The sequence below is a fragment of the Microcaecilia unicolor genome, chromosome 5, assembly GCF_901765095.1.
Source record: "Microcaecilia unicolor chromosome 5, aMicUni1.1, whole genome shotgun sequence".
Classification (NCBI taxonomy): domain Eukaryota; kingdom Metazoa; phylum Chordata; class Amphibia; order Gymnophiona; family Siphonopidae; genus Microcaecilia; species Microcaecilia unicolor.
The window spans coordinates 142,002,759-142,017,165 of record NC_044035.1 but is presented as its reverse complement, the minus strand read 5'-3'; the positions used below and the strand labels follow the sequence as shown (position 1 = coordinate 142,017,165).

Sequence of the window (14,407 nt, the reverse complement as noted above, 5' to 3'; positions counted from 1 at the left end):
AGACGAGAGCCAACAACTTGTTGTCCCTCGTTTCGCGGGTGCGAGCGTCCCAGCAGATCACAGCTCGGCAGATGTTGAGATTGCTGGGCCACATGGCCTCCACAGTTCATGTGACTCCCATGGCCCGCCTTCACATGAGATCTGCTCAATGGACCCTAGCCTCCCAGTGGTATCAGGCCGCTGGGGGTCTAGAGGACGTGATCCACCTGTCCACGAGTTTTCTCGAATCCCTGTTTTGGTGGACGATTTGCTCCAATTTGACTCTGGGACGTCCCTTCCAAATTCCTCAGCCACAAAAAGTGCTGACCACGGATGCGTCTCTCCTGGGATGGGGAGCTCATGTCGATGGGCTTCACACCCAAGGAAGTTGGTCCCTCCAAGAACGCGATCTACAGATCAATCTTCTGGAGTTGCGAGCGATCTGGAACGCTCTGAAGGCTTTCAGAGATCGGCTGTCCCACCAAATTATCCAAATTCAGACAGACAATCAGGTTGCCATGTACTATGTCAACAAGCAGGGGGGCACCGGATCTCGCCCCCTGTGTCAGGAAGCCGTCAGCATGTGGCTCTGGGCTCGCCGTCAGGGCATGGTGCTCCAAGCCACATATCTGGCAGGCGTAAACAACAGTCTGGCCGACAGATTGAGCAGGATTATGCAACCTCACGAGTGGTCGCTCAATTCCCGTGTGGTGCGACAGATCTTCCAGGCGTGGGGCACCCCCCTGGTGGATCTCTTCGCATCTCAAGTGAACCACAAGGTCCCTCAGTTCTGTTCCAGGCTTCAGGCCCACGGCAGACTGGCGTCGGATGCCTTCCTCCTGGATTGGGGGGAAGGTCTGCTGTATGCTTATCCTCCCATTCCTCTGGTGGGGAAGACTTTGTTGAAACTCCAGCAAGACCGAGGCACCATGATTCTGATTGCTCCCTTTTGGCCGCGTCAGATCTGGTTCCCTCTTCTTCTGGAGTTATCCTCCGAAGAACCGTGGAGATTGGAGTGTTTTCCGACCCTCATCACGCAGGACGACGGGGCTCTTCTGCATCCCAACCTCCAGTCCCTGGCTCTCACGGCCTGGATGTTGAGGGCGTAGACTTTGCCTCTTTGGGTCTGCCAGAGGGTGTCTCCCGCATCTTGCTTGCTTCCAGGAAAGACTCCACTAAGAGAAGTTACTTCTTTCATTGGAGGAGGTTTGCCGTCTGGTGTGACAGCAAGGCCCTAGATCCTCGCTCTTGTCCTACACAGACCCTGCTTGAATACCTTCTGCACTTGTCTGAGTCTGGTCTCAAGACCAACTCCGTAAGGGTTCACCTTAGTGCAATCAGTGCATACCATTACCAAGTGGAAGGTAAGCCGATCTCGGGACAGCCTTTAGTTGTTCGCTTCATGAGAGGTTTGCTTTTGTCAAAGCCCCCTGTCAAGCCTCCTACAGTGTCATGGGATCTCAATGTCGTTCTCACCCAGCTGATGAAACCTCCTTTTGAGCCACTGAATTCCTGCCATCCGAAGTACTTGACCTGGAAGGTCATTTTCTTGGTGGCAGTTACTTCGGCTCGTAGAGTCAGCGAGCTTCAGGCCCTGGTAGCCCAGGCCCCTTACACCAAATTTCATCACAACAGAGTAGTCCTCCGCACTCACCCTAAGTTTCTGCCAAAGGTCGTGTCGGAGTTCCATCTGAACCAGTCAATTGTCTTGCCAACATTCTTTCCCCGTCCTCATTCCTGCCCTGCTGAACGTCAGCTGCACACATTGGACTGCAAGAGAGCATTGGCCTTCTACCTGGAGCGGACACAGCCCACCAGACAGTCCGCCCAATTGTTTGTTTCTTTTGACCCCAATAGGAGGGGAGTGGCTGTAGGGAAACGCACCATATCCAATTGGCTAGCAGATTGCATTTCCTTCACTTACGCCCAGGCGGGGCTGGCTCTTGAGGGTCATGTCACGGCTCATAATGTCAGAGCCATGGCTGCGTCGGTAGCCCACTTGAAGTCAGCCTCCATTGAAGAAATTTGCAAAGCTGCGACGTGGTCATCTGTCCACACATTCACATCTCATTACTGCCTGCAGCAGGATACCCGACGCGACAGTCGGTTCGGGCAGTCAGTTCTTCAGAACCTGTTTGGGCTTTAGGATCCAACTCCACCCCCCGAGGGCCCTGTTTGTTCTGTTCCAGGCTGCACTCTCAGTTAGTTGGTAAATTTTTTTAGGTCAATCTCAGTTATGTCCTCGCCGTTGCGAGGTCCAATTGACCATGGTTGTTGTTTTGAGTGAGCCTGGGGGCTAGGGATACCCCATCAGTGAGAACAAGCAGCCTGCTTGTCCTCGGAGAAAGCGAATGCTACATACCTGTAGAAGGTATTCTCCGAGGACAGCAGGCTGATTGTTCTCACAAACCCGCCCGCCTCCCCTTTGGAGTTGTGTCTTCCCTTGAAGTGTATTGTCTTGCTACATACTGGACTGGCCGGCTCGAGCCGGTTTCGGGCGGGAAGACGGCCGCGCATGCGCGGTGCGCGCGGGCGCGCGAGGGCTAGCAAAGGACTTTGCTAGTGAAGTTTCCGATTGGAGGGGCTGCCGTGGACGTCACCCATCAGTGAGAACAATCAGCCTGCTGTCCTCGGAGAATACCTTCTACAGGTATGTAGCATTCGCTTTAAATCTGAGTGACAGTTTTCCTGCTCCATGGAAACATCAGTCTCACTAAAAGTACCCATCAGTCTCACTAAAAGAACATTTCTAAGAGTGGTATATAGACTTATTTGTGGAGTCCAAAAGTTTTCTTCTTTTTTTTAAGCTTATTCTCCTATAACTTATTTCTAGAATTACCTTTATTGATACTGTAATATAGAGAAAGATCAATGATTCTCTTGAAAGCTGTAAACCATGTAGCTGAGTAGAGTTGAGACCCTATTAGATTAATATGTTTCATAAGATGCAGATAAAGAAAAATTGCTGGGTTATCTAGTAGTCATCTACAGCACTCAGATGCCACAAGCAGGATCACTATAGATATTCAGTGCATTCATTGTAAAGATGAGAGATAAAGGTAAGGCTTAGAGACTTCTAGACAACCACAGAAATCAGAAATAGCTTACTTTATTGTATTGTAGAATATGAAGTATTTTCTGCCAGTGCAAGAGATTAAAATGAATATTGTTTACTTAGTAAAACTGCTTACATGATACCTTTACCAACCAAAAAAGCAGAACTTCATATTCAGTAACCATTCCCCTGGAGGTTCTCTAGTATGATTAATGTAACTGTGTGTGTTATATCTGAGGATAATGTCCCCCTATATAATATATTTAAAAATTAGAGATAAAACAGTTATTCCACAGTAGTACCATCTGCTATATGAACAAGTGTGGTGTCTTCCACATGGTAGAAGCTTACAGTATGAAGACTGGTTGTTCCTTTACCAGAGGCAAAACAGCAGGTTTCCTTTACCAGACGCAAGAGCTGCAGTGTAGTCTGCAGTCAGTGGGAGAAGTGGCCCCAGAACAGTGGAACTATAGCTGCAGGTGGAGTAACCTAATGGTTAGTGCCGCGGGCTTTGATCCTGGCAACCTGGGTTTGATTCCCACTGCAGTACCTTATGACCTTGGGCAAGTCACTTAACCCTCCATTGCTCCAGGTACAAAAAAACTTAGATTGTGAAACCTCTAGGGACAGAGAAAGTACCTGCATATTATGTGTACATCTAGTAGCACTATAGAAATGATTAGTAGTAGTGGTGGGAGTAATAGGGCTGGAGCAGCCAATCACTGGGAAGGGTAGGGGAGGTTGACGATAGGAAGAAGCTAAAAGACTAAGGAACTGAAAATGGAGTATAGTTATAGGAGGTTGAAGGAGCAAGGAAGAGGAGGTGGGAGGGAAGGATGAAATAGCAGGGGTAATTTAAAAAATGCAGTGAGCCATGGGTGAGGAGGGATGTAAGGAGTAGAAATGAACAGCTAGGGTGAATGTCAATTTTGGGAGGAGTGATGTAGGGAAAGAAGGGAAGACAAATTAAATTGGAGATAAAAGAATTGTCAAAGGAGAGGGTGAGTAAAACATGAAGAGGATTGGTTTGGTGAAGGGGAGGAGAAAGGGAACGGTAACAAGAAATAGCAAGCAAGGACGAAATAGATGTTGAGGCAATGGAAGAATGAAAGACAAAAACACCAAGCATTAAAATTAGAAACATTTTGATTAGTCCTTTCTGCATTTAAAATTCGCACAGATTCACCTTACTGCTACACAAGCCTCTGAAGCAGTAGCTGTTGTACAAAAATTCTAGCTGTGAAATATTTCCTAGTCATACTTGTGACTTTTTTGCGGGTAGAAGAGGCAGTAGTGGGCCAAGAACTACTCTGGCCAAGGTCACGTTTATTGAAAATATAATGTTGACTATCTCAAAGGGTAGTGTCTAATTAAATTGAAACATTGACATTGTGAACTTGTGGCTCTAAACTCTGTAAACTGATAATTAACATCTTTACAACACACCAGTTCAGCAGTTTCTTTCCTTTTGTTTTAACATACCTCATTAAAACGTCAGTGTAGTTTGAATAAAGATGTATTGACAACCTGTTGCCTCTTGTATAAGATGCCTTGGCTGCAATTTAGCACATTTCCTAAAAAATGGACCTTGGTAATTCAAAAGCTTTGCAGTGTCTACCCATTTGCTGTTGCTTTATATTTTTTCTAGACAGTCTTAAACAATGCTAGTATTCTGCTTTCTGAAAATGTGTATGGAACTGAGCTGTCTTGCTCGGGATGGGGACAATATGGAAACTGTAGCCTGAGGGCAAAGTTCATAGGTACCTTACCCACTGGCTTTACACCAACTTTCAAATAAAAAAAATATGCACTTAATTTACCTTTGAAATTTGCCAAGGTTACAAAGTACTCACAGATACGTGCACTTGCTTTATGCCTGGAGAGTATTTTCAAGGAAATAACTCACATAAGAGGAATGTTTGTGAAAGGTTGCAAAAATGTAAGTGCCAAATGTTTCAACTTGCTGTAAACCTGTTCTGAAAGAAGACTATGCACACAAGTGTTCTCCTATACGATACTAGATATCAGCAATCATGCACATAATGGATGTGCCCTATATGTGTAATTTATAGATGTATCTTATGGTTTTTTTGTAAGATGCCTTTGTAAATATTGGCCATGCCTATGACACACAAATTATCTTCCCTGTGAACGTCCCCACCCCCTTTACAATTACTCACTAAGGGGGTCTTTTACTAAAGTTTAGCTCGAGTTTTCTGCTGCAGGGCCCATTTTATTCCTATGGGCCCTGCTGCAGATAACTCGAGCTAAGCTTTAGTAGAAGGCCTCTTAAGGTGGCAATTCTGTAAAAGGTTGCCTCATTTTAAACACCATAAAAAGGCAAACTTAACACCAGTTCTGTAACTGCATAAAGCAGTGATTCGCAAACCTGGTCCTGGAGGCACCCCAGCCAGTCAGGTTTTCAGGGTATCCGCAATGAATATTCATGAGAGAGATTTGCATGCAGTGGAGGCAGTGGATTCAAATGTCTCATGAATATTTATTGTGGATAGCCTGAAAACCTGACTGGCTGGGGTGCCTCCAGGACCAGGTTTGGGAACCACTGGTTTAAAGGTTACCCCTGAGCCAATATAGAAAATTAGGTCAAAGCTGAATTGGCCCGTCAGAAGTTACGTGTGCCTACTTACAAGTCAATGGCTGGCATAAGTTGATGTGCTTGCACTATGCAATGCACGCAACTGATAGTATTATAAGTTGTATGCATTGCTTGGTGACATGCCCATGACACATACATACTCCGCCCACTGACAGTTGCATGCTAAGCAATTTAAGTACACTGTTTACAGAATAGACCTATGCATGTAACTGTCAATTATTGTTGCCTGTCGTGTGCATAAGCACTACTGTTCTATAAACTAGACACACTATTGATGCCTAAATGAAGGTGCCAGCTTATAAAATAGCCATTTAAGCCATTTTAGCTCAGAATTACAGAATAGCAGTTAGGTGTACTACTGCCATTTACACGAGTAAGTGGCAGTTAAATTTAGGTGACCTGTTTTAGATTTAGAGGGATAGTGTTGAAATTACAATCTATGTGGATTTACCCTTCCTTTCCCCACTATAAACATGCCCCCAAGAAAAACACTTCAAAATAAGGCTAGCACATGTGCAGCATGTACTTTTGGCCACTGAGAGATGGCAGTTTATACATGTAAATCACTGTTGACCTGCATAAATTGTTTTGGAAGTGGTCATCTCTATGTTCTTTTTTGGTTTAAAAATTGCTAACCTCTTGTTTTGAATCAGTATGTTCCTTATCTGATTGACTTGGGGACATTAATCAACTCTTTAAGGAATTCAAATTTTCAAACTGATTATTAAACATTTACAAGTTGAGTTTTTATTTTATTTTGGTTTGTATAATACCAAGTGCATCCACCTTTGCTTTGATTGTTGATTAGGTAAATGTTAGACGTATGTTGCATATACTTTTCAGATTCTTACCACTGTAAATCTTAAACTTACAAGGTCATATACTAACTGCATGCAAAACAGTGTCTACTGTTAGTAAATGACCCCTTTAATTTTTTTTTTTTTTTTTTTTTAAATCTCTGGTGGTACTTTTCTGCATAAAGATTGTTAGTATTCAAAGAGAAACTCAGCCAGGTTTAAGGCACAGTGTGAAAGCCATCACTGAAAGGCATTTGTCTAAATTTGTGAATATTCACAAATGGGCAAGCATTGTGAAAAAAGCATTTCGTATCAAGTTGGCAACCTATTTGGAACGGGAACTGTATGGCTTTAGTGCTTTATCTTTTTTTTTTTTCTTGTTCTCTGTTTTATTATACTTTTTCCCCTCTCTTTTTCTGCACAGGGTGGGTATTCTGCTCCCTCCTTCTCTCCTTGGCAGGGCTACTTTCAGGGGAATCCTCGGACTGGTCCGTCGCACCGCAGACAGAGTGAGTCTGTGTATCTCTCACTCATATCCTGCACTGCCCTATACTAGATGCATCTCCTAGCATGCCCTCTTCCTTAACTAGCACCCCCTCCTTCTCAGCATCTGAGATATTCAAACATAAGTAATCAGTTTGCTCTCGCCTAACTCTAAATGCTTCTTTGTCAGTTTCCAATCAACTAACTATATATCATGCCATTATAGCAAGTAGTATAAATATATCATGATAAGAGTTATTTGAGGTTGATCTTCTATAGCCTGCATTTCTTAATTTCATTGCTGCTTTGGCATGTTATAGCATGATTCATTTCTTGTAGCCATGTTTAAATTATGTGAGTTTGAAGCTTTTTTGAAACACTGTAAAGTACATCTATGCATCCATCCATGTAATCACCTGGAATTTTTGTATACGTATAGGATATCTAGAGTGATTATGTCGTTCATAATTTTATTTTTGCTAGCAGCCAATGGTTTGAAAAGATCACACATTTTATGTATTGTTCCCACTGGTCTCTCTAGTCTGGCTATATCCCTCCCCTTACACCCCAGTGTGTATTCCCTTCCTTCCTGGCCAATTTCATGCCACAACCTTCTTGCTTGCTCCCTCACCTGCATGCTTGTCTTCCCCTAAACCCCTAGTCTTTTTTTGCCCCACCCCCAATCTACTCACTGTTCCCGCCCCATCTCCACCAGCCTCTTTCTGCCTTCTCATCCCCTACCAAACCCACTGCAACATTTGTAACTCTTCCTTCTTGTCTCTCCCTCCTTTTAACTGTTTTTTTTTGTTGTTGATCTTAGAGGAAGCTTTTGTCCACATCTTTGTGCCAGTATCATCAATACCCCAAGCTTCTCCAAGAAAGTTTGCTTGTCTGCACATCACTGTTTTGAGGTAGTGCTCCTCAACCCAGTCCTTGGGAAGTACCTGACTAGTCTAGTTTTTAGGATGTGTACAATAAATATTTCCTTAATGTCATCTCCGACTAGTCCAGACACTTGGATTGTGCTCTCCTGCCAGTAGGTAGAGACTGAGAAGAACTGAATTGCGCATCCCCCTAGATAGTGTTCCAGGTGATAGGTCAGGTAACCAGTGGAACCTTTTCTCAAGTCTAGTAGGAAAGCAGTTTATTTCATTTTTTTTTAAAAGGGGGGGGGGAGAGACTGAAGCCAGCGAGTGAGACTCAAGGAGTTTGGCCGTTGTAGGAGGCTTGGAGTGTTACCCCTGGAGGTCACAGGTCCCTGATCTCCCCAAGCACCCCTTTTTTTTTCTTGGCATTTAAGGGGTGTGTGCCTTGGTCCCTTCCTTATAAAAAGGTAACTACTTCTGCAACAGACAAAAAAAAAAAAAGCTTTAAGCTAATCTATGGCATGCTTCTGTCTGCTCTCTAATTTCTTAAACAAGAGACTGTTTAAGATTTTTGTATGGCAAGGGCAAAAGAGGTTTTTTTTCTCTTATTCTTGTGTAGTTCTGTTTTACTGCCTCCCCCCCACCTCCCACATTGTGTCTATTCAGTGCTATTTCTTTCTCAGCCCAGTCATGAATCTAATATTGCAGCACAGCCAGAAAATTTGAAGTGCTGTGCATTTGTGGGGGGGAACACTGGTAAGTGGGCACCATGTTGGCTCACTGTTAGAAGTGTGAGGAAAGAGCAGATAAACTGACTTTGTCCGGTGGGAAAACTTTGGTGCTTTCTCAGCACAACATTCTCACTAGTGGCTCTTTCTCTCCACTACCTCCACCAGGAGGCTATTCCATGTGCCCACCACTCTTTTTGTGAAAAAGTATTTCCTTAGATTACTTCTGAGCCTATAGCCACTTAACATCATCCTATGCCCTCTCATTCCAGAGTTTTCCTTATTTAAAAAAAAGTCTTGCCTCCTATACACTAGTGCCACGGAGATATTTAACTGTCTCTATCATATCACTCCTAAGTGCCTCTCGTACAAGGAAGCACTTCACCTTGTATACTATATTGTTACCTTGGATTTTTATAACCCAAGTGCATGACCTTGCATTTTTGTTTTAGCATTAAATCTTAGTTGCCAGTTTCTGGACCATTCTTCAAGTTTCTCTAGATCCTGCTCATGCTGTCCACACACACTCTGGGGGTATCTACCCTATTACAGAGTTTGGCATCATCTGCAAAGAAACATACCTTATCAGACAGACCTTCCGCAATATCACTCACAAAGATGTTACAAAGAGTCTGCCCAAGGACCAAGCCCTGCGGTACACCACTGATAACATCCTTATCCTCGGAGCAAACTCCATTTACTACTGCAGTCTGTCTCCTTCCACTTAACCAGTTTTTAACTCAGTCAGTCACTTTAGGGCCCATGCCAAGGGCACTCAGTTTATCAGCTGCCTATATGGAATCGTGTCAAAGGCTTTGCTAAAATTCAAGTACACCACATCTAGTGCCCCTCCCATATCCAACTGTTTGGTCACCCAGTCAAAGACTAGATGTGTTACAGAACCAGGTGAACTTAGCTTCTATTGCTTCTTTGGAGGATGATAATGCTGATGTTGAGGATCTAGAATAATCTCATAATTTAGAGGTGGTTACGTCTGAGGTGATGACGGTTCCTTCTTGTGAGGATCCCTCCTTGGTGTGAGTTTCTCAGAGATGAATTGAACTTAATTTCTCAGATGTTAGCAGTGTGTAAGATTTTAACATTGCTTCAAATGATCCTCTTTTCAGTGGTATTAGAAATATACTAAGTCTTTTCCCATGCACAGAGCTGTTATAAAATCTGCAGAATGGGAAGTTCCAGATGCAGTGTTTTGTGTCAGGAGATCCATGTCTAGGTTGTATTCAGTTTTGTCTCCTGATAGGGACAGGTGTAAGTTACCTAAGTTAGATGCCATGGTTTTGATGGTGACAAAAATTACTACTCTCCTGGTAGAAGGGGTGCAGTGTTGAAGGAACCCCAAGATTGTAGGATGAAGTCTTTGTTGAATCAGGCCTTTGAAATATTGGCCTTGGCATTACAGGCAGCAATTTGTAGAAATAATATTGCTTGTGCATGTATTAGATGGTTTAGTAACTAGTGGAGAAATCATCGGCAGTTGCTATTTCTGGGTACATGGATATGGGAACTGCTTACTTGGCAGATGTCTTATGGTTTGGTTAGTGCTTTGACTAAGAATATGGCACTTTTGGTGTTGATTCGTTGTGGTTTAGGAATGGGTCTGCTGATATTGTTTCTAAAACATCTCAGCAAGTTACATTTTGGGGGGGGGGAGGGCTCTTGTTTGGAGATGAGTTGAAGAGTATCTCGGAGTCTAAATGCCTGGATTACTAGAAGATCATTCTAGGTCCTTGACTAGTGGGTCATCTAGCAAAGGCCACTTCAGATATTCTGTTTAGATCTAGGTTCCCTTTTAGAAGTTAGTCCTTTCGAGGTTATCATAGAGGTTGATGAGACTATACTGGAACCTCCAAAAGTTCCCAGTACAGATTTGCATGCCTGTCCTCTGGTATTAGCAGTAGGGAGGTGCCTGTTTTACCAGAGGTGGGCACAGATCACATCTGATGCATGGGTGCTAGAAGTTATTCACGATGGTTACGCCTTAGAATTTGCTCAGCCTGTTCCTGAAGCCTTTCTGGAATCTCCATGTCAATCCAGATGGAAGGTGGTTGCTATCAGACAGACACTTCTAAGATTGATTCAGTTAAAAGTGGTAATTCCAGTACTGCTGGAGGAAAAGAGCAGAAGTCACTATTCAATTTACTTTGTAGGAATGAGGAGGAAGGAACTTTTTGGCCAATACTAGATCTCAAATAGGTCAACAGATTTCTCAATATTCCAAGTTTTCAGATGAAGACCTTAAAATCGATAATTGTAGCTGTACAGCAAGGGAAGTTTTGAAACCTCTCTAGATCTTGCAGAGGTTTACCTGCATATTCCTGTCAGAGAAGCACATCAATTTCTCAGGTTTGCAATTCTAAGACAGCATTTCCAGTTTTGTGCTCTCCTATTCAGTTTAGCAATGGTATCCAGAATATTCACGAAGATTGGTGGCTGTCACAGCGGCCATATGCAAGGAGGCATTTTAGTTCATGCCTATGTGGAGGATTGGTTCATATTAGCAAAATATTACAGGGAAAGCAAGAAATCCACAGCCCAAGTGGTGCACTTGCTGCAGGATTTAGGATGGGTGATCAACTTGTCCAAGAGGAATTTGACTCCAACTCAGGTGTTAAAGTACTTGGAAGCCAAGTTCAATACCTGGCAAGGCAAAGTATTCCTTCCTAAAGGAAAAGTGATAAACCTTCAATCCCTAATTTGAAGTCTCCTGTCTCTTTGTAAGAAGACTACTTGGCACTATCTGCGGGTCCTAGAATCAATGATGACAACACTGGATCTAGTTCTATGGCCAGGATGCACGTAAGACCATTACAGACATCACTGCTCTCCCACTGGGTCACCTCAGTATCAAGATCCGTACTTGATTTTACCCCTTCCACTACAAGTGAGAGAGTCTCTGCAGTAGTGATTATAGCTAGACAACCTGCTCAAAGGAAGGGCTCTAGAGGCGCCAAACTGAATTTTGTTGACTACCAATACAAGTCTCTCTAGTTTGGTAGCTCATTGACATAGGTCTCCAGAGGACTTCAAATAGTCATTCAGTCAATCGCCAGGAGACATGTGCAATTTGTCTGGCATGTCTCAGATTTGGACCTCTAATGTAAAACAAGGTCAGATTTTTATCAGACAGTGTGACAGCAGTAGTTTACATCAACAAACAGTGAGGAACAAGAAGTCAAGAAGTTGCAGAGGAAATGACCATGATGATGATTTGGGTGGAGAAACATCTGGAAAATCTCAACAGCACACACTGCAGGGGTACATGTTCAAGCATATTATCTATGCAAAAATCTCATAGATCTAGCACAAGGGTTCTCAACCAAGTCCTCAAGACACAGCTAGCCAGTTGGGTTTTCAGAATACCCATAATGAATATGCATGAGATAGATTTGCATACCAAAGAGGTAGTGCATGCAAATCTTTCATATGTATATTCATTGTGGGTATCCTGAAACTCTTGACTGGCTAGGTGTGTACCGAGGACTGAGTTGAGAACCCCTGATCCAGGAGAATGGAGTCTCTCTCCATTAGCCTTTCAGATAGTGGTGGAGCATTGGGGTTAACCTTTGATGGATAGAATGTGACATTATTAAATGCAAAAGTTTCACTCCTCTTCTCTCGTAGAAGGGCCTCAAGTCAATGGGCATAGATGCCCTGGTTCATTCTTGGCCACAGTCTGGTCTATATGATTTCCATCGTGACCCTCAGATAGGCAAGGTAATTCAAGAGTTCAAAGACATGTGAGACTACTAGTGTCCGTCTCTCTGGATTGCCCAGTGAGATCCTAGTATGGAGATATGATGAGACTCCATGTGGAAGAGCCACTTTCATTGTCAGGCAAGGAGCAGTTATTAGTCCAAGGTTTGATCAGGATTGTGATAGTCACATCCAGGATAGTTGAGTTAAGGCAGTTTCAGTCTGAAATAGAAGTCCCAGAAGGCATTGCAGGCAAGGAGCCAGGGGGTGAGATGAAGAACCTGGACTGGACTCCTAGCTGCAATAGGGGAAGACATGGGTGTAAGCTGGCAGGATGTGTATATTGGCTGCCACTAGAGGGAAAGCGAGATAGGAAACCCTGTGTGCAGGAGCTCATCATTAGTCTAATGCTTAACTCAGCTGGTTTGTGTGTGGGGGAAGCTAATGGAAGGAGAATGATTGGTTGTGGTAGCAGAAGCCAGGGATTGATTAGGCAGGTTGGAAGGAGTTCCAGGAAGAGAGAAGCAGAAAGAGAGAAGCAGTTGCAGGTTGAAAACCCTTGGGTAAGAGAGGTCCCTAAAGTATTGAGTCTACCAGTGAAGCAGATGCAGGGTGGAATCCCTTGGGTATGAGAAGTCCCTAAAGTATGGAACCTATTATGAAGGTAAAGAGAGTATAAGGTAGAAACCTCTGCTTTGTGATTTAACTGTGATGATGAACTGAATGAACTGCTTCTATTTGGAGTTGAAGTACTGTTACTGTGCCCTAGATAAAGAGCCCAGTCTGGAGCTGACTGTGAGTCTGTATTGAATCCTGATGTGTGCTGATAGCCTACTGCTTAAAGGGGACTATTTGCCACACACTTTCAGGTGGCTTACATGTGCTTAAGATTGAAGGTGAATGCTGCTGGAACTGTGTATCAGGTCTACTAGAAACCTTCATGGAATAAAGTCCTTAAGAGTGAAGTTGATGGTGGACATTTATTTCTTGACTGTACCGGGAGCCTGTGGCTGGAGGAGATTGTTCTATCCTTGGCTGCACTTAGAGGTACCTGCTTACAGGATGCATCTTTGTTTTGTCTTAAGGCTTGGTTCTTGAAAGGGCAAGGTTAAGAAAGAAAGTTAGTTATTCTTGTATAATTAATACATTAATTGTGTTCTAGGAAATCTACTTTACCTCATATCAGAGTTTGGAGAACCTTCGAAGATTAGTATCAGTCGAGGGACATGTTTCCTTGGTGTTCCTCCAGTCTGGAATTTTTCCATGTTGGTGTGGAGAAGAGGTTAGTTTTAGCCTCCTTGAAAATTCTGAAAGTGGTTTTATCCTGTTTTCACAGGACTTAAGGGGAAATCTTTGTGGTCCCATTGGATGTGGTACATTTCTTTAGATCAACTAAGCTGATTAACCCTCGAAGGCACAAAGTAGTTCCTCTTTGGGACTTAAATTTAGTTCTGTCTTTCATTGAGGCACCCTTTGAACCTCTGAGCTTTGCTTTGATGAAAGATGTTACTCTTAAAACTGTTTCTGGTAGCCATCTGTTCAGCACATAGAATTTTGGAGCTTCAGACCTTATCTTGTTGAGAACCTTTCTTGATTTTTAGCAGTGAGAAAATGGTTCCTTGGCATGTTCTTTCCTTTCTTCCTAAAGGTGTTTCACCTTTTCACCAAAGTGGAGGAGTAGCCTAATGGTTAGTGCAGTGGGCTGAGAACCTGGGAGAACTGGATTCAGTTTCCACTTCAGCTCCTTGTGTCCCTGGGCAAGTCACTTATCCTTCCATTGCCCCAGGTACAAAAATATGAACCCAGTAGGGACAGAGAAAGTACCTGCATAGAATATGTAAACCGCTTTGGTTGTACTACAGAAAGGCAGTATATTAAATTCAAGACCCTTTACATTTTACCTTTAATCAGTCCATCTCTTTACCACTGTTTTTGTGATACCAATAAAGACATACATTACAATCAGCTTCATAAACTAGATGTTAGTCATATAACAGGGCACTTGAATATAGACTGTCAGGCAGACTGTTTTGTACTTTTGGGGAGAGTGCACAATGGTAAAGCTCTGTCTAAAGATAAAATAGCTCACTGGATTAAAGAAGCAATATCTTCAGTGCAGATTCTGAAAGGTTGCCCTGTACTGGACGTTTTAATGCTCATTCGACCAG

General features: G+C 43.3%; 1 protein-coding gene across 1 annotated transcript in view; it reads left to right on the top strand.

The window, feature by feature from the left end:
• CCSER2 (coiled-coil serine rich protein 2) overlaps nt 1–14,407 on the top strand; it is a 325,691-nt gene that overhangs the window by 259,104 nt on the left and 52,180 nt on the right. The window contains exon 9 of the mRNA XM_030203369.1: nt 6,873–6,957. Within this exon, the coding sequence (XP_030059229.1) occupies nt 6,873–6,957 (85 nt within the window). The remainder of the gene's footprint in view (nt 1–6,872; nt 6,958–14,407) is intronic.